This window comes from Drosophila teissieri, chromosome 3R (assembly GCF_016746235.2).
Source record: "Drosophila teissieri strain GT53w chromosome 3R, Prin_Dtei_1.1, whole genome shotgun sequence".
In the NCBI taxonomy this organism is placed as follows: domain Eukaryota; kingdom Metazoa; phylum Arthropoda; class Insecta; order Diptera; family Drosophilidae; genus Drosophila; species Drosophila teissieri.
Window position 1 is genome coordinate 20,057,895 of NC_053032.1, and position 26,667 is coordinate 20,084,561.

At 43.8% G+C, this 26,667-nt stretch overlaps 2 protein-coding genes across 2 annotated transcripts; one reads left to right on the plus strand and one right to left on the minus strand.

Moving 5' to 3' along the window:
* The first annotated feature begins 1,066 nt into the window (after window positions 1-1,066).
* Window positions 1,067-23,091, plus strand: LOC122620895 (tubulin beta chain). Its single transcript, XM_043798569.1, has 7 exons — window positions 1,067-1,329; window positions 15,229-15,463; window positions 16,517-16,746; window positions 20,148-20,315; window positions 20,792-21,056; window positions 22,442-22,764; window positions 22,851-23,091. The coding sequence occupies exons 1-7, from the start codon at window positions 1,273-1,275 to the stop codon at window positions 22,944-22,946; spliced, it is 1,374 nt and encodes a 457-aa protein (XP_043654504.1). The 5' UTR covers window positions 1,067-1,272; the 3' UTR covers window positions 22,947-23,091.
* On the minus strand, window positions 23,075-26,612 carry LOC122620894 (116 kDa U5 small nuclear ribonucleoprotein component). The gene is made up of 7 exons (XM_043798567.1): window positions 26,485-26,612; window positions 26,238-26,359; window positions 25,512-26,180; window positions 25,362-25,453; window positions 25,109-25,300; window positions 23,551-25,053; window positions 23,075-23,487 (listed from the first exon to the last, which is right to left on the minus strand). Exons 2-7 carry the CDS (start codon window positions 26,349-26,351, stop codon window positions 23,130-23,132), a joined length of 2,928 nt encoding a protein of 975 aa, XP_043654502.1. The 5' UTR covers window positions 26,352-26,359; window positions 26,485-26,612; the 3' UTR covers window positions 23,075-23,129.
* Window positions 26,613-26,667: the final 55 nt, after the last annotated feature.

The window sequence follows — 26,667 nt, forward strand, 5'->3', positions numbered from 1 at the left end:
ATTAATCATGTAGATTAGTTTGATTGTAATTCTACAAGTTCGATGGCAGTTGTAGAATGTAGAATGTGGCGCTCTTTGCACCTTAGACTCACATGCTGTCACCTCATTCTTCGACTCTCTTCTTTCTCTCTTTTCTCTGAGTATTCTCAGCGGCTCAGCGAAGCGTAAGATGAGAGCAGAAATTGCAGTGTTGGCGCCTCGCCGGTAAAAATCATAAGAAAAAGGGGGGAAATTCGGGAAAAGCGGAAACTCAAAACACGCTGCTAGTGAACAAATCTTGCTCTGTCCCACAGTTTCACTTAAACTAATGTATTTACGACCTCTGCTCTTCGCGCTCTCTGCACTTCGAGAAATCAGGGAAGATATGCTTTCATTTGGGGATCGTGATTTAATAATGATTATGAATGATGATTTGTTAATTAATATATATTTACTAATAGAGAGAACCTCAGAATGAATAAGTGATTCTGGTATTCACTACTTTCCCAATATAATTTATTTTAATATTTTTTGTTAAACCCATTGTTTTAAAATTTACTATTAAACATTTTTTAACGAAATAATATTTACTTTAAGAAGGATTTTTTATCAATTTTTATAAAATAAATGCTTTATCTGTAAATGAAAATAATAACCAGAAACAAACCTGTTTTATGTGGACTCTAATAAAGTATATAGCAGTATTATTATTACAATTAAAAAACTTCTTTAGGTTTAAACTTATATATTTAAAGAATTCGTAATGATCATGTTCATTGTTATGAAATATGGTTTAGGCTGAATTCAATATATCAACAAAAATTGTAATTCACACGATTAAACTTAAGTTAATGCCTAAAATCAGCCAAATGAAGAAAGTAGCTAGCTAAAGAAACTATCTTTATGGGACTATCTTTTAGGACTTGAAACATCATTTAATCATGTTATGAAGAAATATGTAAAGCTATTTGCACGTTTGTATGTATTTTTCCGAGTGGAAAACTAATGCGGCCCCCTTTAGCCGTAGAGCACTAATTCCCCAACGGGTCGCCGTCTCTCGCCATTCATTCAGTTCACGTTGGATTCTCAAAGCGAACGCGCGTCGATCGTTCTGCGCCCGAAAAGCTCTCCACCGCCTCTTTCCCGGATTCCATCGAATGCGTGACCGATTGTGATTCAGATTCGGATTCAGATTGATAAAGTGCCTGATAATTGCTGATAGTGCGTGTGTGCGTCAGTGTGTGTTCAATTGAGTTAAGTTTCGGCTGACAAAGTTACTAATTCAATCGCAAAATGAGGGAAATTGTGCATCTGCAGGCGGGCCAGTGCGGCAATCAGATCGGTTCGAAGGTGCGTATAATTGATATTCCATCGGTGTTCGCATCGCAGACCTTTGCTCTATTTTCTAGCCACTTTTTCGCTATCCTAACCTCACATGTTTAATTATAAAACAGGCGGAAAAGTAGAAAGAGCGCTCTTGGCCTCTCTCATCGTGACTTTCTACTCTCTAGCATTCTCTTGGCTTTTCACGTTTTGTTTTTAGTGGCTAGCAATTAAAATGGGGTTGGTGAGGGGGGAACTTGGGGGGTAGCATAGATTATTTCGCCTGTTCGGGAAACTATAAAACTGCAAAAACATTGGAGAAACCTAACGAACTTGGCACTTATCTTATCGCTCGCCAGATACGAGTATCAGCCACCTCGAAGTATCACATTTAAATTACCTTGGACTCGCAGCATATCGCAGTCAATTAAGCCCAGAAATCCGCTCGCAAACTAAGCAAAATCACCTCAGTCAGGTGTAAACAATTAGCTCGCCGCTCAGTTAAGAGCTTGTGATCAGCCGGCTATGTAAATCTACACAGGGAGAAGAAGTAGTACGTTTGAAAAACATGAATAAACCTTATTTGATTACTTAAGCGTACTATATATTTATAAATATACACAACGATAAGTAAGGGTTTCAAAATTAAGATCTTATTATTTTATTTGTTATTATAGAAATGCAGTTGTTTTTTTCTCTGTGCACCTGGAGGTTTCACATTTCAAGCAATCCGATCTGTGAACCAAGTATTTTTGGCGGGAGCTTTAAGTAAACCACGCCAGCTTAGAGCCCTGCTAGTGGCATTTTGAAACTGGCTCGAAGGTTTCTCCGAAGCTTCCGTCTTTCGGACAATTAATATAGCTAACTGGTTCTGTAAACTAGTACTCTTCATGGGCTTTTTATGAGGTCTGCCCTCGTACAGTTGGCTGATCTTACAGTCATAAAGAGCCCGTCCCTCTATAGGAAAAGGTTTCGTGGGTACTTCTAATTACGACAGCGGAGCTTGTAAATAATATCTGTATCTCGAACCGATGTATCTGACTCATGGCTGTCACTGTGACAAAGTGGCGGGCTTATGTGTGCGCTATTTTCACTATCGGCGGCCTCTAATCAGTGGGCTTGTTTACACAACTTTAAACATAAATACTCGAAAAGTAAAAACTGATATGGGTTGCGCCGAAAATAGCAATTACATACGGTGTTCTGGTATTTTGAGTAGAAAAGCGGGTGCATGTTTGCGGGCAATTAGAGGAGTGGAAATGAAAACATCGCCCATTCTAAGCTAATTCAGCGCATTAACATTAACTCGCACAATTTGCCGCGTCATGAAAATCCAGCTACAAAAAGTCGTTGACGTTTGACACAGTTTTTTTATAATGCTTATTTTTTTTTTGTTTCTCGTTTTGTTTTGTCTTTTTCCCGGCGTTTCCCAGAGCAGTTTTCACTGGCCGTTTCTCTTTTCTCTCGCGTCGCTCGCTTTTCCTCTTGAGTTTTATGCAAACACATTTCCACATATATTTTAAAGCACTTTTTTGCGTGTTTTCCCCACTGCCTCTGCAGTTAATTAGAACGGGATAAGCACCCATTCCGACTTTGTACGCCCCCGAATCAGAGCATTAATACATCCATATTTTGCGGGCATTGTTATTGGGCAGTGGCTATTGTGCAGCTAAAAAATAAATACGATTATTTATGCAATTTGCGCTTATCGAATCTTTATAGATGGCATAAAACTTGTTTGTTGGTACATTAAATTTGAATATAATAATGGCGAACATATTTTGTTGCTTGTCCCATTCATGCGCATTTTTTACACACTCCCCGATTATTTTGTGCCTTAATTGAATGTCCTTTTCTGATTAATTGGCTGTCAGTGTGAAATATTGTTGCAGCCTAGAATAAACAAATAATAAATGTGCAAAACTGCCTACGTGGCAAAACAGTACACTGCAGTGTGCACAATGGTGAATGGCGTAAATGGTGAATGTGATTTTTAAATAAATTTTCAAAACTAATTGCTCCGCTGATAAAGGCCAATAAGCAAACAAAAAAAAAACTTAACAGATTGATTACACATTAAGAGCAGAGCTTATTCACACATGAATGGGTTGCAAACAGAATGGATTGTAATTATAAAAACAGAGCTTAACAATTGAAATACCCGGCAGCGTATGCATGTTTTGTAAACATAATGTTTTCATTGAATTATGTTAAATTCGATTTTAAGCCAGACTGCTATTTAAGCCATTTTCTTGGCTTCGCTTGAATATTGCAAAATGCCGTTGAAAACGTCTTCCGGCTTGCCTTTGCCAACACCCAAAAATTGATCACATATGTACATATCCAGGCGAGGCAAAGGCATCTATCCAAGGATATTTTGGCCTGCAGCGAGTGTTCGTTTTTCTTTTTCTTCATTATTTACATAAACCTAATTTTCCCTAAATCATTTTGTGAACAATAACAAGGAAAATCTATTTACGGCACGGCATAAAGCCGAAGGAAAAGCGTTGTGCCACCATGGCGGGGAAAGTGCGGATGAAATTTATAGACGAGCAGAACATCGAATGCGCAGGAAACGGGGAAAGCGGGAAAATCGGGGGGCAAATGGAGAAAGCCAGGCAAGAACAGACAATAAAATTAAAGAGTGGAATAAGCCGGGCTGCAACGGCTCCTTTGAGCCAATGTGGCATGCTGCCACACCCTACATGTCTACCCCGCCCCGGGCACCAGGATACGTTTGTTTGGCCCATAATGGCAGGGCATCATCGAGCAGCGCCAAAATAATGCACAAAATTGAATTATCGATGACGCTCGCTGGCAGCCGTAATTTCTTTATGGTTACCCGATATCGAGCCGGGTAACTGGGGAATCGGTCGGATTACATTATGGCCCGGCATTACGGCTTTGGCACGTCATAGGTAATGCCCTCGCTCGTATGCAAATGCAATTTTCATGCGGCACTGCATATACATATCCGGATGCTGATGTGTGGACCTGGATAAACAAGCCATCGCTAACTTGGTTGGCATCTTCCTGCATTCAGTTACTCGTACACCACTTGCCAATTGTATTTCTATTTCCACGTTCAGTCAACTGGGTTTTCGAAATCAATGAATGTTGATTAGCAATCGAAGATTGCACTATTGTGGACCGATTTCATTATGGGTCTTAGACGAGGGCCATGGTCAACAAAAACTTCGGCGAAATAATCGAAGGGGAGAAAACTGGGAAGGGAGGCGATGGGAAAGTACAAGCAAGGGTTAAAATATCCCATTTTTTCGCCGGCGAAATATTTTTCAATTTACATAAAAATGCGTTTATGCATACCAAATGAGCCGCACACACACACACACTCTCACACTCACACACCTACACCCCATTTTGCAGCTGCTAGCGCACAGCGCGTCCTTGCGCCTAGCAGTATGCAATAGAAAATGGAAATGGAAAAGGAGGCCGGAGGCGTGGCAGGTGGAAGGGCACAGTCGACGCTGTGCTCCGCTGCACAAACTGATTATAAATAAACAAAAGGGAATTTTTATAAATATTTTCCACACCACACCACACACTCGCCACCCACTTGCCCGCCATTTGCGTAGCTGCTGGCTTGATGGAATATAAAAATTACTTATTTATGTATATATTTTTGCTCAGTTACGCTTTGCTTTGAACATGTGCATGCAAATTGATGAACAAAGGCGAAATCACAATAAAAAAGAAAGAAACTGCGCATAAATATTAGGAAAACGTGCGGGGAAAAGCATAACAGCATTCGTTCCGTATTGTCATCTCATCTTCACCCTTTTGCTAAGCAAGCAAACAAAAGAAGTCTCAATCGGCTTAGGATCATAATGCAAATGAAATACAATTGAAATAACAATTTAATATCAAAGTCTTTTGAAACTAAACAAACCCTTTTCTATAAGAATGCTCCACAAATTCATTAGTTGAGCTGCCCAACTTAAAGTAGAAGTTGACCAATCATTTGGTTTGCACATTTTCCCTGTACAATATATGTTTGCTCTCCGCCGAGGACAGCAAACCAAGCCGAACATGGCCGAAATGGAAGCCCAAGTGCTGCTCCTGCCTTTGTGGGCACCTGTAAGCCGCTTGCTCCCTCTGAGCCAACACGTTGACCAGGCCAACAATGGGGCGTATGGGGACTGGCCAGGCGTCCAGTATGTGGGCAGTATGGCAGTCCGGGAAATGGCCATTTGTTATTTATTTAACACTTTTAAAAAGCATTCCGCTCTTTTGCTCATTAATATCTCATGCTGCTCTTAACGCCATTCAGACGGCCAGTTCTCGGGCAAAAGTGCAAATTGCATATGGTAAGTGGAGTTGGATTGCCAGGGAGTTGGGGCATATGTTTCATTACCATTGTTATTCGAGCAATTGTTTTGCTCGCTCGCTCTCAGGCTCATTTTTTGTATTTTTTTTGCAGCTTTTCAGTTTTTCAATTACTTTGGTAATTTTATATTATTGAAATTGCAAGCCGCAAATTGTAATTATTGCGCATTACACTGCCAACGAGCTCTGCACGACGGCAGATAACGCCCAGCCGTGAAATATGTTGGTCCGTTGTAATCTGGTATTTACGAAAAAATTAATAATACAATAAAGCAGCTGGCAATGCGTTTTAAAACACGCCGAGTTCTCGCCGGCCACGGGAATTATTTATGCAATTGGATTTGCCGGCTATGCGAACTACAAATTGCTGTCTTTTCGATAAGAAGGCAGAAATATTTTACACACGCCCTCGGCTTTCACAGAAAGCCGGCAGATAAAGCATTTTGGCCGCCAGATATTAACCGCAAAAACACCAGCAAATTTATGGCAAAGCGGGGCGTAATTAAGCCAAAATACAAAATACCAAATACAGCTACCAGAAATAACAATAATCAAGATTGGTTTCGCTCTGCTTTTGCACGTGTTTCTGCTTTTCGATTCATTTTGCATCGTTTTATTTTATTTGCGCAAATTGCGTTGACTAATTGTGCGACCAAAAACACGAAATGAATTGCCTAAATAAACAAAGAGAAATGTTTTATTTAGAATGCAGGATGCTCTACCAGGATATGGACTTAAAATTGGCTGGTCTATATTAAATTAAATATATATTTCAATGAAAACTCCACTTCAGCTGGTTTTCGACCACTCTCTGATCGATTTTTGTGACAGTGATGTTTCAGCGAACGAAATGCAATAAAACTTATACCCCAACAAATGATTGAATACACTAAACGCAAAAATAACGAAAGCAAATGCGCGAAACCTCATTAAAAACCAATGTGGTCAAAATATTTATCATTCACGTGCTCCTGCTAAATCCACGCTCGACTAGCGTTTGTTTGCATTTGTTTGGACAAACATATGTCCGTCTGCATGTCCTTGAAAGATTAACATCGGTTTTATTATTTATGGCAGGCGGTCGAGGGAGGAGCGAGGGAGTAGAAGCATTTTGGCGAAAAGAAATTCGATATTTTAGGCGAACAAAACCGCAATCGCACGAATAACTTGGCTGAAATGCGGGTGGCTGGGGGTGGAGAAACTATGGCAAATCTGAATCAACAATCTGGTTTCGGATTTTCGGTTTTCGGCCATAATGATGGCTAGATCAACACATTTGGCAAATTGTGCAGATAGGCGCACACATATCAAAGCATAATTTAAATTTGTGGTCTGTCAAGTTAGCGCAACGAAATTAATCAAAATATTTTGAGAGCTACGGAGTGTTGCAATTATTTTTGTTTTCCACTGGCCAACGACCAGTACGCCCGAATATTCAGCAATTTCGTGGCAATCCAATTAAGTGCGATTTTCTGCACTGTATTAGTTTTAGAGAAACCAGCAGGACTTCAAATCGCCAGCCGGCCAGCCATAATATTCCCGCATTTTACACACAAGTTTTTTCAATTTGCCGTATTTGCATTTGCCTTATATTGTATTTTATTTCGGACTTATTTGACAAACAGTATTAATTGGATTTTTTTATGCTCGCACATATATTACCAGTCATTCCATTCCGCATCCGAAATGGCAAAATGGCAATTAAAATGAAAAATAAAACACTGCGTTGCGGAGTTGTGTAAAAACTTTTTGCATTGCCCGATCAAATGGTCAAAGGGAAATTCACGCTTGGTGGTAATAAAAATTAATTTCATTGTGGAATCATAAAAATCGTTATATCGGATATTCCCCGCAAAATGACCAAGTTTTATCTGCAAATGCACTCGTCCTGCGGGACAGAGATAGAAGTAGATCGAAATTGATTAATAGAGCGAAAGTTTGCTCAGTACTTTATCTGTCCCTTTCATCGATTCCACTGCATTTCCCAATCATTATAAAAAACATGAAATATTTTGCTAGTAAAGCGGCGCTCTTGAGTACAAAACAGAAAAAAAAGGTAATGGTATTATATTCATTAATATCCAACAGCGCTTTATTTGTACCGCACTTAATAAAGCCAGACCTCAAATAGAGCAGATCGTAAAAAATAATGTTCGCTGGCACAAAAAAAAAGGCAGTACATAAAATTTCCGGCAGATATTTGTGGCAGCCACAGTTGCCACAGATAAATTGAAGTTTTTGAACCGTTTCTGCTATGTTCTTTAAGGATTATCGTGTCGTATTTGTTTTGAGAGTTTCCGGGGATTTGCACTGCCCATTTCGCTACCTCCCCATCTAAACGGTCTTAATTTCTTTGGTGGCTCAGATGCTCCACCGCCCATTCAGGTGGTTGTGGCATCCACTTGCCATTTAGCACCACATGCGCTCACGCCTAACAGCACCAAAATGCTTTCGCCCGCCGACACTGTTTATTTATTTAGCTTTTGCCAAAGTGTTCTTCAGGCCATGAACTTCATATCGCTTACCATATAAATATTATTATTATTATTACCCTCTTTGCCACCGGCAACCGGCCCAAATTCACGCTTTTCGTGTGGAATGATGGAGTGCAAGTGGCAGTTGTTTATATGCATGCTGTGGCAGGAACGTAAAACATACAGCGGAGTCTGCTCCCCAAACTGAGGCCATTAGCAAATATTATTGCAACCCTTCGGCCCACAGGCTCTTGGTCGTTTGGAGATTGTCTCTGCGTCCAGAACATCATCTTTTAAGATGATTCCAAGGCCACTTTATAGTTTCCCCTTTATTCCATTGCCAGTTTGCAGTTTCTCTCAAAGTAAATACATTTTGAAAAGGATTTATGTATGACATATGGGTTTATACACATTGAAAACGTCATAAGAAATGGGAAATCGGAACACATCTCATTAATGATCATTGGTTTAGCCTAAGCATCAAAAGCAATGGCAGCAGAGCGACACCTGGGCACAAATCAAATCTGATTTGGGCCATGTTTGCCTCGTTTTGACCACGGAGCAGCAAACAAACGAGACCATGGTGGCCTGGCCACTCACGCAGACAGACGCACCAACACGCACACCAACACGCACACCAACACACGTGGACAAACACAGACGCACCGTGCACATTAGTTAAGTCAATAGCAGTTCAACCAACGAAATATACCATAAATATTTACATATCTAAATCGACAATTATTGAAATCTCAATTGAAATTGTCTGTTAGCCGCATCGTTCGGTGTCTGTATGGCAGGTTAAATTAAGCCATACGCACCGTTGGCACACACTCACACACATCTATATCTTTTGTTTTTCAACAAGATACATTGATATCTAGAGAAGGGATAAATCTGAGTACCATAGTCGTTGAAATCTTACAGGACGACAGATGCCATCAGAGGATTAACCCTCGAAAGCCGCTGTTTGATTATTTACCAAAGGCGAGGGAGACCCAAAAAGTTCAATACATATTTCGTTTATCAATCTATCAACTTTTGCCTATAATATTTGAATGCTTCTTGAAAAGCCAAAAAAAAAAATTGTCATTAGTTATGTTGGTTTTAGAATTTTAGACAATACCAAATATGTATTTTATAATTAATTAGTAATGGAATAATACGACAACTTTTAGCTATTGTTTCCCAAATTAGCTCTTACAAACCTCATCGCAACTCAATTATTTGAGCTCAATGAAGCCGTTGCATTTATTCAATTTCCACCCATGCTCTCGCCGCCAACAGTGCGTATGAGTTATGGAAATTTTAATTATAAGCTATTTGATGTTGCACTTAGACTGCGTCACCGTTGTCCTTGTGTGTGCGAGTCGTATGCGGGTGTGTTAGTGTGTGTGTGTGTGTTTATGCACACAGGCGGCACCACACAATAAGCCGAAAGCCGAATGACCAATACTAATGAACCAATATTTGCATATCCTTGCTAGACAAGAGTCTTTGGCCGAGCCTTGAACCTGCCGCCCCCATTGATTTAATACGAAACACAGTGTGGAATGGCATCTTGAATTTAAAGAAGCACTTGGAGCACTTTAATGCCGAGGGCAATTAAAAAAATATAAAAATTAAAACAACATAAACAACGCAGTTTGCAGTTTTCAGTTTGCAGAAGCCTGAAAAAAACAAGGATTGCATTGGGAAAATACTGCTCGGCGAATGCAACGCAACGCGCTGATAATGACAATTAGTGGCCACATTTAAATTGATGCACTTGACGATAAATGCAATTGCAAATTCAGCCACCATGCGTGTGTGTACAAAGGGTAATTTACAGAGGAAAAATTGCATTTTTCTGGCGAACCCAGCTCGCCTCGAAACTCACACGTGCCGTCCAAATTGAGGCTGCTCTATATGAGTGTATGGCCATGTTGGGCTATAAATTGCAGCTGCATCGCCAATTGCTTCATTCGCAATGGCTACGTGAGTCTAATTATGCTGCTCCATTTCGCAGGACTCTGCCCCGCAAAGCAGGCTATAGTCACACTCTGCATGAAAGATTTGTACAATTATTATTATTTTATTTTATTATTATTAACAAATGTTTGAACTCAGAAATAAGTCATTGGTAGTCGCAGAAAATAGCATGGAACATTTTTCAAAATTCGCAGGCAAACGATGTCTGCTTTTTCTGAGTGCCAGCATTTTATGGCCCTAAACGACGTCGGCCAATAAAGACAACATGCGAGTGTAGCATATCTGTCAACTGTCGATAAGATCCTTTTAGTGTTATTACAAAATATCCTTATATTTCCAGCTCCATTCGGCGGAGCATTAAACGTAGTTTGGGGTACAATTCGTTATTTGCCTTGTGCACACATAAATTGCATTTTTGAGCAGTTGGAGACGGATGGAGCTCAGCTGCCAATTGGCAGTATCCAGTATTCAGTATCCAGTACACAGTTTTCAGTTTCCATGTTACCAGTTAGCAGTTACCAGCTGCCCAGCACTGAGGATATACGCCATATAGAAATGTTGGATTTATACGTTTTGTTCTTTTTTTCCACTGCGAATCGAGTCGAATCGAATCGAATGGTTTATGGCCGCAGGCTGCAAAGTGTCATTCGAACATTCGTCGATGGGCGGCCGTTAAGTTTCCAGAGTGTTTTGGCATTTTCGGTTTTATGGCAAGGGATATTTTCTGCCGGCCAAAGCTCATTACTCTAATGGATGGCAAATGCAGTCCCCCATCCGGCGCATATTCAAATAGATTTTTGCGAAATTAAAATAAATTAACTTGGGCAAACGCTTTGCATTTTAAGCGTTCGTCCGCAAATCGCGCGGATTTGTCGCACATTTGTAAATTTGCAAATGATCGAAATGCGCTGAAATCCTGTTTATTATTTTATAATTAGCTTAATGCCGGTGGCCGAAAATTCAATTGCATTTCCAGTTTGTTTCGCTCTGTCAGCGGGCATAAATGGGTTAAGAAATCGTTCGAGGAGTTGAGCATGCGGGTTAATGCGTTTGCGGCTGCATTTTTAATGATTTTCACACAGGAACGTTAATTAGAAATTCACAATATTTTTTTTATTTTCTGGCATTGAATGTGGGGGCCCATTGAAATGTATATATATTTAATTATTTATTTTAATTGCATTTTAATCAAAGTGGCATAGTGCCAGGCAACCTAACAATTAATATTTTAGAGCAATGAATAATTTTTTTAATTTTTTCCGACCCCGCTGACAACTTAATTCAAATATTTGCAAAAAATGCGTGCATTCACGTATGTGCCAAATGCAAAATTCTAAATTAAATCACATAATCCATTTGGACAGGGGGAATTTTCATGAAATTGATAGAATAGCGAAGCGAAGTGCGTCGCAATCATTTCGCATGTCAAGCTCAGCGCCTTGAGACAAACTTGGGCATCATTTCATATTTATTACTGCAATTGTTTATTATTTATGTGAGCCGCGAGCTACGGCAGCGAATTTAGTATGCAAACGCAGCTGCCGAGCAATCTGCAAGCCCCTGCCACGCCCCCTAAATCCAACGCCCCCACCGCTCGTTCACTTCCGGTGCGACATGCACTTCCGTCGCTTTGCGCCACTCGCATCCTTGTCCAAAGCAAACTGAAATGTCCTTTTAGAGCCGGCGGCTTGGAAGAACAGAACTGAACGGAGATACAGAGTCGAAAAATAATTTATTAAAAATGTATTATTTATAAAAAAACAAAAAAATAACTAACCGTAAATTTAATTTCAAGTCACGGCCGCATTATATAGTAATATATACAAATAAAATAGCTACGAAAATATGCGGAAAACAAAGTAGCATTTAATTGAATAATGAATTATGTTTTAATTATAGCGATTTTAGAATCTCACTGTATAACTTCAATTAAACACATTAAAAATTAAACGTTAAATATAAGTGGCTTAGGTTTATTTTCCGTGTACAGCTAGTCAGAATTAATTTATTCGCGTTTTTTCCTTTCTTCCTGCGGATCGCGACTTTGCCACTTGACTTTTGTCTCGGTTTTTGTGCAAACGCTTTGGGAATTTTAATTTTGGATTTCTTTCAAGTAGAACCAAGGAGTTTGGGACCCACAAAAAGCGGGCGCCGCAAAATGGCGCCGCTTTGGTCAACGCACGCAGCTCTTTTGTTTACTTTTAATTTGATCATTGGTGCTTTTTTTCATCCTGTGGAGAGGCCAAGTGGCTTTCGCCAGGTTCCCTCGGTTGCTCCTGGCCACATGGAAGTAATTTTGTAATTAAGCAATTTGACCGCAGCCAGTGAAAAGTTTTAAGCAAATGAAGGCAGCGTAATTGTTTTTTTTTTTTTGTTCTGCTCCGCCACTTGGATGGGGGATTCTCCCGAATCTGATGGGAATCTGATGGCCTGTCGCGGACCACTTTACCCACTTCAAAAACTGCCAAACATGGGCGCTGGTCGTGTTCATATTTTTTGTGTATTCCTTTTGGTTGTCAGGAGCAAGCGGATGATGGGCAGATCGACTGGCAAAAGTTTTTGTAAATAAATTATGCTGCTCACTCAATGCCAACGGCCGGCTAACGGAGCGTGAGTAGTCGGAAAAGAAAAGCGCTTATCTGCAATTGGCTTGCTAGAAAGCATTTGAATTTCCCCACAGGCAACAAGTGCCACGGCCCAGGGTCCAAGGACCAGGGACTAAGGACTAAGGACGAAGGACGAGGAACGAAAGACTCCCATGCGGGCGCAGAGAAAAGGGGACTGGGCATGCAAATCAAAGTTATTGTCAAGCCAAAAGTGCCCACCGATGCGTACAATTGAGTGTCATATTTCCAGTTTGTTATGTATGCAAAAGCCAGCATGTGAGGGCCAAAAACTTCTACCACTGCCAGGCGAAAGTTTTCTTGGCCAGCGATTTTTCTTGTCTCTATTTTGGCCTTGCCATGCAACTTGTTATCATTGTTGCGTGTCTAAAAGCCAATGGAGGAGCAAAACTTTTGCCAAACAATCGCACTGCCAGCGCAAACATTTATGCGGCTCTTGGATTAGCATGGCATGGTGTCTTCGGAAAAGCTGAATGCCAAATAGCTACAGATACGCGCAGCCATACATAGCATATGCTCTGGGGCTGGTACCAAAAAGGACCAACAGGATGGGGCTCTTTGTGTGTGCGCAATCAACCGTTATCAAATTTTTCGAACTTTTACAACTTTCACCTAGCCCTTTTTACTTTGTCCGCTGGCTGGGAAAACTTCAACGCTTTACGCAAGCCACTTAACTATTTATGGCCCAAATGCAGGCGTGTGTGCCCCGGGAATCCCCGGCAGGAGTGTGCCTCAAAGTGCTCGATGGAATGTCTGACAAGCGGGCTTGACATAAACACCGGGTGCCATGCATTATTCAGGACATTTCCTTCATGCACAGCAGAAAATATTTGGCTTCCATGCTGTCCTTTCAATTTTAGCGTGTTCACTTCCATCAAAGGCATATTGCAAATAATATTTACGTATAAATTACAAGCAAATTGGTGTGAAGATCTAAAAGGATTAAGAATCTTAATGCATTTTTTATTTGAATTTTAACAGTATCATTCAATACATTTGTTTTTCTTTTATATAATTTCAATCACCGTTAGTGGAGAAACTAAAGCTTTTAATTTAAGCAAAAGCAATAAAATTATATATATCATTTGAATATGTCGCATCGATATGTCACAGATAAGATATGTATGATATGAATGATATGTATGATATAAAATCAACCGAATGGATGGCCAATTTCGGTGATGGGTTTTCTCTCTGTGCTGTCATTTCCTCGACAAGTCACTTGAGTTTATAGCTCGGGGATCTCGGGGAAACGGGAGAGTCGCATCTTCAGCGCCATGTGCGACTAATTAAAATTCATATTCAGTAATCAATCTGCCGGTGACCTTTGGCATTACCAGCCAAGCTGGAATAAATGCGTGAAAAAATACTCGCATATAAAAGTGAATTCATGGCCCTTGGCTGCCACTGCTGCCTTTTAGTCCATTAAAAATCATTTCGATCAATGGGAGCCGTGGCAGGCCGAGCGCACACATTGCGATTTTCTCACAATTAGCATTTTTCACCATTTTCTCCCGTTTTCCTACCATTTTCCCGCACTTTCCCCACCCCGCTTTTATCCCCCGCCACACGCACTCACCTGTCGAGCAGAGCGGAGCGGAGAAAGGGGCGGGGAGGCGATTGAAACATTTTTAAAAATTTGAAATTCATATGCGCAGCAAACGTGAAATGTTTTGCCAAGCGTATTGTGCAATAAAAAATAAAGAGCCAAACCAAAAACAAAACAAACACGAATCGAGCTGGAGAATTTCTTGTGTAAATAAAATCGAGAAACGCTATCGAGAGGGAGCACCTGCATACATACACACACACACATATATATATTTTCGTGCGCAGGTATATGTGTATGAAAATACCTAAAAGGATTCAATTATTCCCGCTCGTTACACAACAACAAAAAAATAACACGGCATGAAAAAATTGCGCGCCCATGGAAGTATGCAACAGAAATTGCTCACGGCATGTAAAGTGCTCGCTGTGCGGGGTTCTGTGTGTGTGTGTGTGCGTGGGTGCGTGTGCTTGTGTGTGTGTGTGTGGGAGAAGGGCGGGGGGAGTAGGAGGTGGGGTCATGCAGCATATGCACGCGCATAAATCGACGACAGATATGAGAACTCCGATGGCGGCGGCAATAAAAGCAAGAGGCATGTAAAAAGGACACTCATATTTATATGCATTGATTGCCAAAGCAATGCAACACAAACACACACACACACACACTCAGTCGGAGGCCAGCTCACACTCATACTCACAGCCACACCACATTGATTGTAAAATAATATTTCTGAAAAGGAAAACGGAGGCGAGAGGCTCGCGAAATTTCATTGCACACCAGCGGGCGCTGTCACGAAATATCACGCATACGTCATGTGAAACGAACGGTGTGGGTCGCATATGCAAATGCGCTCATTGCGACCACCGCATATTTGCATACAGCAGGCGGCCATTCCATTATGCACTTAAATCATTATTGAAACGGCATTAAAGTTCTCTGTTCTCTGTGCCACTTGCAGTTCTGGGAAATCATCTCCGACGAGCACGGCATCGATCCCAATGGCTACTACCACGGCGAGTCCGCCCTGCAGCACGAGCGTATCGATGTCTACTACAACGAGGCCAGCAGCGGCAAGTACGTTCCGCGAGCGGTGCTCATCGACCTGGAGCCGGGCACCATGGACTCCGTTCGCCAGTCGCCGATGGGCCAGCTCTTCCGGCCGGATAACTTCGTTTACGGCCAGTCGGGAGCCGGTGAGTAGAAATCCAGCTGCAGATAATCGCTGGTGTGTCACAGCATAGGAGATAAGCTATTGTACGTCAATGTGACATGCCATTGCTATCTGCGGTCTATTTTTGAGCATTTGATTGATATTTGATATTATGATGATATGATAAAATATAATAACTTACATAGGTCTAGTTAGAAAACCTAAATTGGAATACATAACTCAATTTGTGAACTATTTTTTGCAATACGCTAGAATTTCCTAATGCTACTCAGCACAGAAAATGTCGTAGCTCCGTTGAAAACAGTGGCATTCCCATGTTCTCCTGTTTCTGTTTCGTATCCAGCCTCTTTGGCATTTTCCTAATGCATTTCCGTTGCACTCGTTAATGGGCGAATGTGGTGCTCATGTGCTAGGACGTGGCTTTTGTTTTCCTGCCGCTTTTCGGGATGCTTTTGTGTCGACCAAAGTCCGCTGTCCCCCACCATCATCATCATCATCCTGTGCTGCGAGTGTCCTTTTGCCACGGCAGTTATTGCAGCTGGACCAGCCTTGTTGCAACATCGAAAACAGGAGCAGCAGCAGCAGCAGCAGCAGGAGCAGGAGCAGGGACAGCAGCAACATCCGTGACAACAGCAGCCACAGAGGGCGGCCTTATCCTTGCTTTGATAAGTGCCAACCAATTGACAAGATGAGCACGGCATTGTTATCACAGGGGAGCTTATCAGCTAACAGCCGCCGGTGCGATACTCCTGCCAGGACCTCCGCGGCCAGGACCTCCCGGTCGGCCCACTTCATCCGGTCGGCTGCCATGAGAATGGTGACCATGATGGCTATGATGATTGCAATTATAAAATGGCCTGCGGATGACGACGAAAATTAATTTTGTACATGTCAGGCGCTGTTGCTGTGGCTTCCGTAATGACCCACAATCGCCGCGAACTTTGATGAGTTTCGGCGTGGTAGCTTAGCTATGAAGTGATCTAATTTAGAGACCGCCAGTTTAACAGCTTAAGATGTATTTGAATAGACTTATATATATTTTATTCTAATTCTATATATTTGGTTAACATTACAGGCAACAACTGGGCCAAGGGCCACTACACAGAGGGCGCCGAGCTGATCGACTCCGTGCTGGAGGTGCTGCGCAAGGAGTCCGAGGGCTGCGACTGCCTGCAGGGCTTCCAGCTGGCGCACTCGCTGGGCGGAGGCACTGGCTCCGGACTGGGCACACTGCTCATCTCGAAGATTCGCGAGGAGTACCCCGACCGCATCATGAACTCGTTCTCCGTGGTGCCGTCGCCGAAGGTGAGTGCTCCGCATCCAATTTGGCCCAGCCAATGCGAATGCCCAACGGCATGGCAGCATATCATTATCATTGTGGTCATGACGAATGCAATCCGCTTAGCCAAATCAGCTTACCGCCGCGCACAATGCTGCCAGCAAATCAGGGTGTGTCCTCTGCTGAACGCCAGTTGACATCGACCATGTACCAACTACCATCTACCAACTACCATCTACCATCAACCATGTACCATTTTGGACCAGCCATGGTGACGGTCCTAAGCCGACCCAAAAGCGCTTTACACCTGCACGCGTTTTGGCCAAATTAGCGGGCGAAAGCCGCAGAGAGCCGCTCCCGTTTATTTTCGTGTGTCGAAAGTATGCCGCAAATGTTATTTTATTTATGCAATTCATACGCTAAATTCAATTGGCGGCTTTGCGCACAGACTGGGCCAGCTTTGTTCGAATTATTCTAATTAATTTGCAGGCGAAATTAGCTGCACCGCCAACGAGCAGCGGCCAAAGCCTAATTGCCAATGCAATTTTAATGCAATTTGGTGGCTCGAAATCGCAAGATCCATCTCCTCCCCCTCTTCGCCTGGACTTTTTCCACAGGCTTTTCAGTCATTTTTTTTTTTTGACACGCCTCAATTGGCGCTTAATTAACCCAGTTGCATATATTACACGTGCGTTCCGATATGCATTATAGTTGTAGAAATATTAATAGATGATGTATGGGGCTGCACGTGATACGCCTTCAATTGCATTATTCGCATTTAATTACATTTTGACGTTTAATTAAATTTATTCAGTGCAGAATTAATTGTCATTGGCACGAGGTCATGTTGGTAGACAAACAATTACAGCATTTTGCATTGCTTTAACAAATAATATCGTAAAAAATGGAGAAGCTAAATATTTTGCATTCAAATCAAATGTGACGGCAACTTTAGTTCGTTTAATTAGCCAAATAGAAAGAGGCGCATATAAATAAACTTTAGTGCACTTTAATCAACATAAGGATTAAGGACTCAAAGGCCATTCCGAATGCCTCTTGGTGTATATATTTTAACCAATAAACTATAAGCTGGTTTTAAGTCTTAAGAGGATGCCTTTTATTGGGCCGAATGAAATGGAATCGATTGAGATTTGCGAGTACATCTTTTGGCAAATGTGAGTTGCAAGACTCCGGTGAGAAGGTGGATTTCGTGAGGCGTGAAATTAACATTTGACAATGTTCTTATTGGCATATCGGAGTGCACAATAAATTTTATGGAATTTTTAGTGCAGCCTAGAGGGCACACACACTCGAACTGCGTTAAATTTATTACCGTCACGGCTGAACGCCAATGGTCAACTATTGAACCACTGCCCGAACTCCGAACTCCAACCTCCGATCCAAATGTCCAGTGATGGGGGCTTAACTTTAAATGCCGGAATATGCGGAGACTGGAGTATAGCCCCCCATCCGGATATACATAGCCTCCCCCCTCCCTGCCCCCCTTCGACTGTTATTTATGGGCCGTGCTGGGTTTGGCCGGCTTACCGCAATGTTTTGGCTTCGGCGGTCATTTTATTGCGGCCTGGCCTGACACATGCCTGTCACGTTATGGCGGTTTTAAAATGCGCGTATGTGCGTATATAATTTAATAGTTTTTCATAGGCCATGTAAGGCCTTTGTCGCTTTGATTGGCGGCATTTATGCAAATGCAGCCCATTCGCACAGAATAATCAGCGCAAAAATGGCCGCATCTCTGTTGTTTAAATGCTCAATATTTTGGCCATTGATTAACGTATTTAATTGCGTTCATTAATTAACGGAAGTCGCTTGCGAAAGACCCAAACTGACTGCAACTGAAGCCATCGAATGGTTGTCATGGTTGCTCTCTGAGATTTGCACCTGCCGTTTGGACAATGCAAGGATATCAAAATGCATGCTCGTAAATCCTCCAGATTTCTAATCACACACACACACACACACAGACCCACAGATAAATATCGTGTCCTGGCGGTGTACAAATAGTAAGGCTGGCAACAAATACCAAATACAAAATGCAAAATGCATATGTAGGAGCATAACTCATTAGTATTAACTGCATGTACCACCTAAGCAGACAAAGGTGTGTGTTGTGTGCGTGGAGTGTGGGTGTGTACACAGGAAAAAACTGCTTTTAAACTAACTCCTTACAAATCGAATCTCTTAAAATTTGTATAATATATGAGGCTTAGCAAGAAAGGTTTTAAATTCGCATTCTAGTTAGACAAGACTTTCCCCTTTTCACAACTTACTTTTAGTCAGATTTATATGTGATTTTATATATATATTTAATAACAGTTACAATTGATGAAGAAATCAGATATGTAACTATATTGAGTTAGGCATGTCCTGAGGGGCAGGCAGGGAATACTTTTCAAAAGTTTTCCAGGTGCAAAGGACTCAGGGTGGTGCACGTTATCGCTCTAGGGCTGCGGCCATTAAATAATTGCCACAATTTATGTGCACACACTACGCATACGGCAAACTGAGGCTGAAGTGAAGTTTGTCGCATGCTTTACAGTGGCCGTTCGGCATGAAATCCCTTTCCATGTGCCCATGCCCCTGCCACATTCAACAACCGACGAGCAATGCATCTTGGCTGCGCAAATATAGAGGGCAAGCCAAAGATTATACATAATTTTCAATTTGCAGCATTCGAAACACACACCAGGCTTGTATGAATGCGTATGCGAATACGAATGTGAATGTGAATGGGGCTATACCTGGCACCCAGATGTTTGTGCAACATGCAACTGCATTTATGCAACAACTCTCGGGCTGAGTGCCGCTCCAGGCTCAAAATGGCATTAGCAACTGCAGGTTGCAGCCACAAACAACTGGCTGTATTAATAGGGTCTGCTATTCGGTTAGCACTGCATTCGCATTCGCATTCGAATTGCATCCTGTTGGCCGAATGCATTTTTCATGTCCATGCCTCAACAGCCGGCCATGCGATTGGTCCAAAAGAAGTGGGAATTAGATGGACAATCGTTGATTATTGCCCAGCACAAATACGGCCAAAAGAGAACTGGACTTCATGCCGATTTGAAGTGGCCTTTTTAGAAACGGTCGTCTTTAAAGGCACTTCAATATGAAATGGTAGAAGTTACATTTGTGAAACTAAGATACTGCAATATAAATACTTTGAAGCACTTTTCCAAGTGTTCTTATGAATTTTGAAGAGTGCAAAAGTGAGCTTATAAGCTTGGCGATGGCTCTGCTTTGTCATTACTCATCCATTTAATTAATTGATTTGCACATAATATTTAAAACTGGCTCCTCTGCGAGTCCGCTGATTGCTGATAGCATTGCTAATTAACAAAGTTGTATCTGCTCCTCCTTCTGCATGTCGCACTGCTGCCTCCATCGACACCATAAATGCGTCCAGGTATCCGACACTGTCGTGGAGCCGTACAATGCCACGCTGTCCATCCACCAGCTGGTGGAGAACACCGACGAGACCTTCTGCATTGACAACGAGGCTCTCTACGACATCTGCTTCCGCACGCTGAAGCTATCGTCGCCCACCTACGGCGATCTGAACCATCTCGTCTCCGTGAGTACCCCTAGTCAATCCATCTAATGCATCCTCTGTTTGTCTGCTCCCATCCCCCGTTTCCTCCTCCTGTTCCTGCTCCTGTTCCTGCTCCTGCTCCTGCGCCTTCTCCAATCGGAATCCATGGCGGAAAAGGTGTCTGAGGTGGTGGTGGAGCCATACAACGCCACGTTGTCGCTGCACCAGCTAATTGTGGACACCGATGAGACGTTCTGCATCGACAACGAGGCTTTGTATGACATCTGCTATCGGACCTTGCATATCTGCTCGCCCACCTACCAGGATCTCAACCACCTAGTGTCCGTGAGTAGCTAAGATGTTAGCCTGAGGCAAAGATGAAGATGAGGATGATGATGACCAACCCGATATCAGCAACCAACCCTGGAGCAATAAATCCACCTTACCTTCCCCACACTCTATACCTTGCAACCTTTCATTTCTCTTGACAATAATACAGCTTACCCTCTTCCAATCAGGTCACAATGTCCGGAGTGACCACCTGCCTGCGCTTCCCTGGCCAGCTGAACGCTGATCTTCGCAAGCTGGCGGTGAACATGGTGCCCTTCCCGCGTCTGCACTTCTTCATGCCCGGATTCGCACCCCTGACCGCCAAGGGATCCCAGCAATATCGCGCCCTCACGGTGGCCGAGCTGACCCAGCAAATGTTCGATGCCAAAAACATGATGACCGCCTGTGATCCCCGGCACGGACGCTACCTCACCGTGGCCTGCATCTTCCGGGGTGAGTCCAGCCGTTAGATGTATGTGTGTAGCCCCTAGGGTGGGAAAAGAAAAATAGTTATTTAACAAGAAGTCCTAAACACTTCCACGCCAGAATGTCAGAATGCCAGAAAACACAGGGATCCATTCATCCATCCGCTCATTTATTCAGGAGCCCCCGCACCGGCTTATCCGAGCCAACTTTGTCACTTTGTCATGGGCAGCCGGTGGCGCACCTGTCCGCCGATTTTCCGGACCCGCAGGCACGTAGTCGTGCCACCAGGGGTGGCTCAAAAGGGGTGGCATCTAGAATATGGAAAAAATTCTAAGACCAAAAAAAAACCATTACCAAACTAGTGGAACTAGGGGTACCAGACTAATCTTTACCTTGATGTGCTTTCTAAAAATCATAGGACATCAAATCACTTGAGAACTGAGTAGCATTTAGAAACCCCCTAACATAGCACGACCCATCCGCACCTGGCCAACACCTTGGACTCCTGGGGCTTGGCTTTGGCGACGATTTTATTAGCCAAAGCCGCGCACTGGGCCTACTACTTATGGGCGCCACTAAAAATGATTAATGCCCGCTGGCTGGCGGCTAAAAAGGCTGCAATCCGTCAACGCGCACGTAGCGCAAATTTGTTAGCCACGGCATACCGCCCCCGTCTGGCCCAGCGTGTAGGTTGCTGGCATTTTTTCGCGCTAATTCTTAAATTAATAAACTGCGATGCGGCGCGGCGCCCAAAAGTATGCCGCATAATATTTCATTTGCTATTCCTTGTGTGCGCGGCGCTTTGGCCCTTGCTTTTGACTGATGACTCGCAAAACGCGCGTAATTAGAAATTTACTTTCAAGATCCATTGGGGAATTGCGACCGCCGCCTGACACGGCCCCCAGGCCTAACTAATCATGCCGAACGTGACTTGGGCTGCACTGCCACTGCCACTGCCACTGCCTCCCACTCCCACACACCACCCAGGCTCAGCTCAGCCGCGCTCAGTCGGGGCTCAGCTCACCCAGTTCCGGCGGCAGCATCTCCAGGATTCGTTTTCGTCTCCGACTGACTGCCAGAAATACTTGCAAAATAATTAATCACAAGAATGTGCGGAAAAAATGCCAGCGAGCAGGAATTTAAACAACTTTTTTAGTTACCTCCTGGGACTGTTACACTGTTACACTGTTTCCATTCCCCAACACCGAGATGAGATCCCAGTGCAGGTGGCCAGGTGCGCAGGCAGGACTTGGAAGCCATTTAGTATTTCATATTCAGGGATTTGGGGATTCCGCCGATTCCGGGGCGCATCAAAGCGAACTTGCCTTTTGATGTAAATGCGCACAGGAAGAATTCGTCGCTCCTCGCAGCTCGCAAGGCATCTTTTTTAACGCTTACTCAATAATTAACAGGACCCATGTCCATGAAGGAGGTGGACACCCAGATGTACAACGTGCAGAGCAAGAACAGCAGCTACTTTGTCGAGTGGATTCCCAACAACGTCAAGGTGGCCGTCTGTGACATCCCGCCCCGTGGCCTCAAGATGTCCGCCACCTTCATTGGCAACTCGACCGCCATCCAGGAGATCTTCAAGCGCATCTCCGAGCAGTTCACCGCCATGTTCCGGCGCAAGGCCTTCCTGCACTGGTACACCGGCGAGGGCATGGACGAGATGGAGTTCACCGAGGCCGAGAGCAACATGAACGACCTGATATCCGAGTACCAGCAATACCAGGTGAGCTACCGTTCCATATCCTTGCTGAGTGTCACTGCATATGTAAAGCATCTATAAAAACGATTCCAATTGGTTTACTTCTTCAGGAGGCTACCGCCGACGACGAGGTGGAGTTCGATGACGAGCAGGGCGAGCAGGAAGGCTACGAGTCTGAGGTCCTGCAGAACGGCAATGGAGAGTAAAGTCCTAGAAACTATCACAACTGTAGCTGTTTTCTGTATACTATTTTGTAAATTATTTGGCCCGAACGAGCTTCAAATAAAATTTTAGTAAATATAGTACAAAACACGACTTCCTTTAAAGTGCGCAATTGAAATTCCGAAAGTATGTCTAAATATTTTATTTATTTTCTTGATAGCTGGTGTCTAAAGGGGGTAGTTGACCAGCACATCCTGGCGCGCCAGCTCCAGCAACATAGGATCGTCGAAGAATTTGTTGATAGACACGTCCTCGGAAAGACCCTTCCGGCGGCGCGTCTTGATCATAAACTCTCGGGCCAAGTGGGATGCTTGCTGCGGCTCCAGGGGTCGGATTATGATGCTCTTGTCCAGGGGATCGCCAGGCACTATCTGCCAGTGATGGAACACCGAAAGGCAGAAGGCCTGACCCTGTGTGTGCGTGCGGAGATCCGTCTCGAATCCAAATGAATCAATGGCGGGTATAAAGGCTTTGATCGTATAGATGGGAGAACCCGATACGGGAGCATCTTGCGTTACGTGGCCTCTGTAAACAAGATTTTATCATTTAGACGCATACTTTAAAGGATGCATGAGCAATAGAACTCACCTGCGCCTAGCCAACACAGTATAAACAGCGGATACACAATCTGCCGGCGCCTGAACTTCCACAAACAGATACGGTTCCATCAGACGAGGGGTGGCCATCAAAAACGCCGAGTAAGCAACTCGACGGGCTGTTGGAATGATCTGTCCACCACCTCTATGCAACGCCTCGTTGGCAATAACACCATCGAGAATCTTAAACTTGACATTACGGATGGGCTCCTCGCAAAGCGGTCCTTCTCGCGTTCCCCATTGGAAGCCCTGCACAATCGAATCCTTAACCGCGGTCAGCAGGTTCTTGTCCACTTCCGAGGGCAGGGTGTCGTCGACCAGGATATTTGGACCCGTGGTGTCAGGACCAAAGGCCCAAATAGAACGCGCCGCAAGCAGATCCCAATCGTAGTTGACCTGGAAGAACTCTCCAATGCGTTTCTTGTTCCAGTTTATGCAAACGGTTCCGTTCTCAATGTCCTCGGCCAGTCCCTTCTCCAGTGGTTCCGAGATCATGGTTATTTTGTTCTTCTTATTCGGGGTTTCGGCAAAACATTTCAGCGAACTAGTTTCCACAACTGTTTCGCAAAAAGCCACCACAGGATCCGCCACTTTAATGTCGATCTCAGAGTACATCTTCCGCAGGTCGTGCATGACACAATCCAAGTATAGCTCGCCAGTGCCCAGAATAACATGCTCGCCAGATTCTTCAACTCGAGTCGAGAGGAGCGGATAGGATTTGTTCACCTTGCGAAGGCCATCCAACATCTTGGGAAGCTCGGAAGGATTTACTGGCTCCACAGCAATCTTGATAATGCTCTGGGTATTGAACTTCAGTGGCCGGAATATGTAGAGGTCTTCTGGGACATTAATATCCACAATGGTAGAGGTCTTAACGATACACTGATCGATGCCTTCGATGAGCACCCAATTTCCGGCGGGTACTCGATTTAACTCCACTTTGTAACGAGACTCAAATACCCACAATCGACCCACTTGCAATATGCGGGAGTCCTCCTCATCCTGCAGGGTGTAGTTTTCTCCCAGGACACGCACCTCTTGGCCAGCGTGTAGAGTACCAGAGACAATTCTCGCCAGCACTTGGAAGAAGGTACAGTCGTCGTTGGGATACATCTTGGAACTGTGCACCATCAGAGTGCCGTATTGGTTGCATGAAATCATATCCCGGTAAATGTCACCCTCCTTGGGTCCAGTGTAAATGTGGTCCACCTTACGCTTCGCATTTTCCAAGGGGGACTTAATGTGCTCCACGCACATGTCCACAAAGCCGCTGCAGTCGCCCATGAAACGGTTACAGACGAGACGCAGTAAAGGTCTTATATTGGACTTCATCTCCTCCTTGGAGACGCGCACATTCAGCTCGGCCAGAGTGTCCGACAGAGTGGTGTCCACATCGCCAACCACTTGGGCTATCAACTTGTACATGGGCTCTAAAATGAACTCCACAAAGCTGCGCTGTGCCGAATTGTGCGGCTGCTTCTTCGAAAACTTACGACTATTAAAATACTTTGGATTAATAAATGAGTTGGATATAATTAAGCGTTACTTACGTTTTACTGTTGAAGTACATGTCGCCCCAGAGGCGCTTGGCAAAGTCCAGATAAGCCACTCCCTCGTAGGTGTCTGCATACAGCTTGGCAAAGGATTTCAGAGTGAAACAGAAGCCGTACAACGAACTGGCAAAGCACACGTTGCCCAGGATGGGCGAAACTAAGAGATTGTCATCTGCAGCGCCATAGATGCTGTAAGATAATTATCAATTAGTAAAATTTATAAAGTGCTTAGCATAAAGCACTTAATCACCTCAGCAGACTATTGACTTCCTCCACAATATGTTTCAGCTTAAAGTAGGCGTCCTGGGGCGGCAATTTGAGCTCCAGGATAAGGCGATCAATCTGCGAGTCAGAGAAAACCATTAGACATTTTAATGGACCCCTAAGGCTAAACCCTCACCTTGTTTATGCAAACGGTGATAGCCTGGCGCTCTTGCACCGCGTGTTTGAGCAGCCGCTCCGTGTTGAGCATGACGCCCTCGGCGGCATCGATGAACAGTACCACACCATCGCTCATTCGCATGGCGGCGGTGGCCTCGTCCGAGAAGTTGACATGCCCCGGGGTGTCGAAGATGTTCAGCAAGTAGCTCTTCTGCTTGACATCCTGCAGGACAAGTGTGACCGGCGTGGCCTTGATGCTGCAGCCGCGTTCCTGTTCCGTAAACAGGGTGTCCGTGTAGCGCAGCTGGCGCTCTTCCATGGTCTCAAACTGTGGATGCGTCTGCCGAATGAGGCAGTCAACGAAGGTGGTCTTGCCGTGGTGCAGGTGCCCAACTAACGCCACGTTGCGGATTAGCGGTGGAGTGTCCATGAGATCGGCCATGAACTCCATGTCGTAGGTGGTCTCCTGCATGTCCTGCTCCTTGATCTGGAACTTGAGCTTCTTTACCGGCTCTATGAGCGGCTTGTCCAGCGGCTGGGCGTCCTCCTCCTGGACAATGGTCTCCACATCCGGGCCGTAAACCTCAACTGCTGAAGGATAGTAGCGTTTATCCTCGTGTAGCACCACGGCGGTCACCTCCTTATCCTCGTCCTCCTGCGGCTCCACCTCGTCCTCGTCCATGGCGTCCTTTTAATGAAAAAGGATCGATTAATGACAATTTGTATTGGTTTTTTGCCCATTTACCTCTGGATCATCCTGTACATCGGGTTGCCCGTAAATACTTTGGTCATCATCCTCGTCGCTGTCTAGATCGGGGCCAATATAGTTGCCAAACTCATCGTACAAATCGGAATCCATTGTTTTTCCTACAAAATATATATTTTTAATATTTTCATTCAAGATTTGCCGGCGGCGTCTCAGAAATTTGTATACTTTCGCGGTTTGTCAAAACTTATATTCCTGCTGTATTTTGTTGTCTTTAGGGACTTACCAAAGGTTACAGCACCTGCTGATTACTAATTTCTTCTTTAAAATTAAAGAAAACTGCAAATCAATTACTAATTCACAATTTTTACACAAAAACGCGGATTGCAAGCACGCTATTCTTCTTCTTCCCCGAAAAACAATCAGCTGTTAAAAGACCGGCATTACCTACGGCATTGCCAACACAAAT

Bases quoted from the DNA above. Each gene is read 5' to 3' on its own strand.
- LOC122620894 (XM_043798567.1), bottom strand. From the start codon at position 26,351: ATGGATTCCGATTTGTACGATGAGTTTGGCAACTATATTGGCCCCGAT. The intron at 26,181-26,237 runs GTAAATGGGCAA...TTTCATTAAAAG, and splicing joins ATGTACAGGATGATCCAGAG to GACGCCATGGACGAGGACGA. The intron at 25,054-25,108 runs GTAAGTAACGCT...GTATTTTAATAG, and splicing joins ATGTACTTCAACAGTAAAAC to TCGTAAGTTTTCGAAGAAGC.
- LOC122620895 (XM_043798569.1), top strand. From the start codon at position 1,273: ATGAGGGAAATTGTGCATCTGCAGGCGGGCCAGTGCGGCAATCAGATC. The intron at 1,330-15,228 runs GTGCGTATAATT...TGCCACTTGCAG, and splicing joins GCAATCAGATCGGTTCGAAG to TTCTGGGAAATCATCTCCGA. The intron at 15,464-16,516 runs GTGAGTAGAAAT...TTAACATTACAG, and splicing joins TTACGGCCAGTCGGGAGCCG to GCAACAACTGGGCCAAGGGC.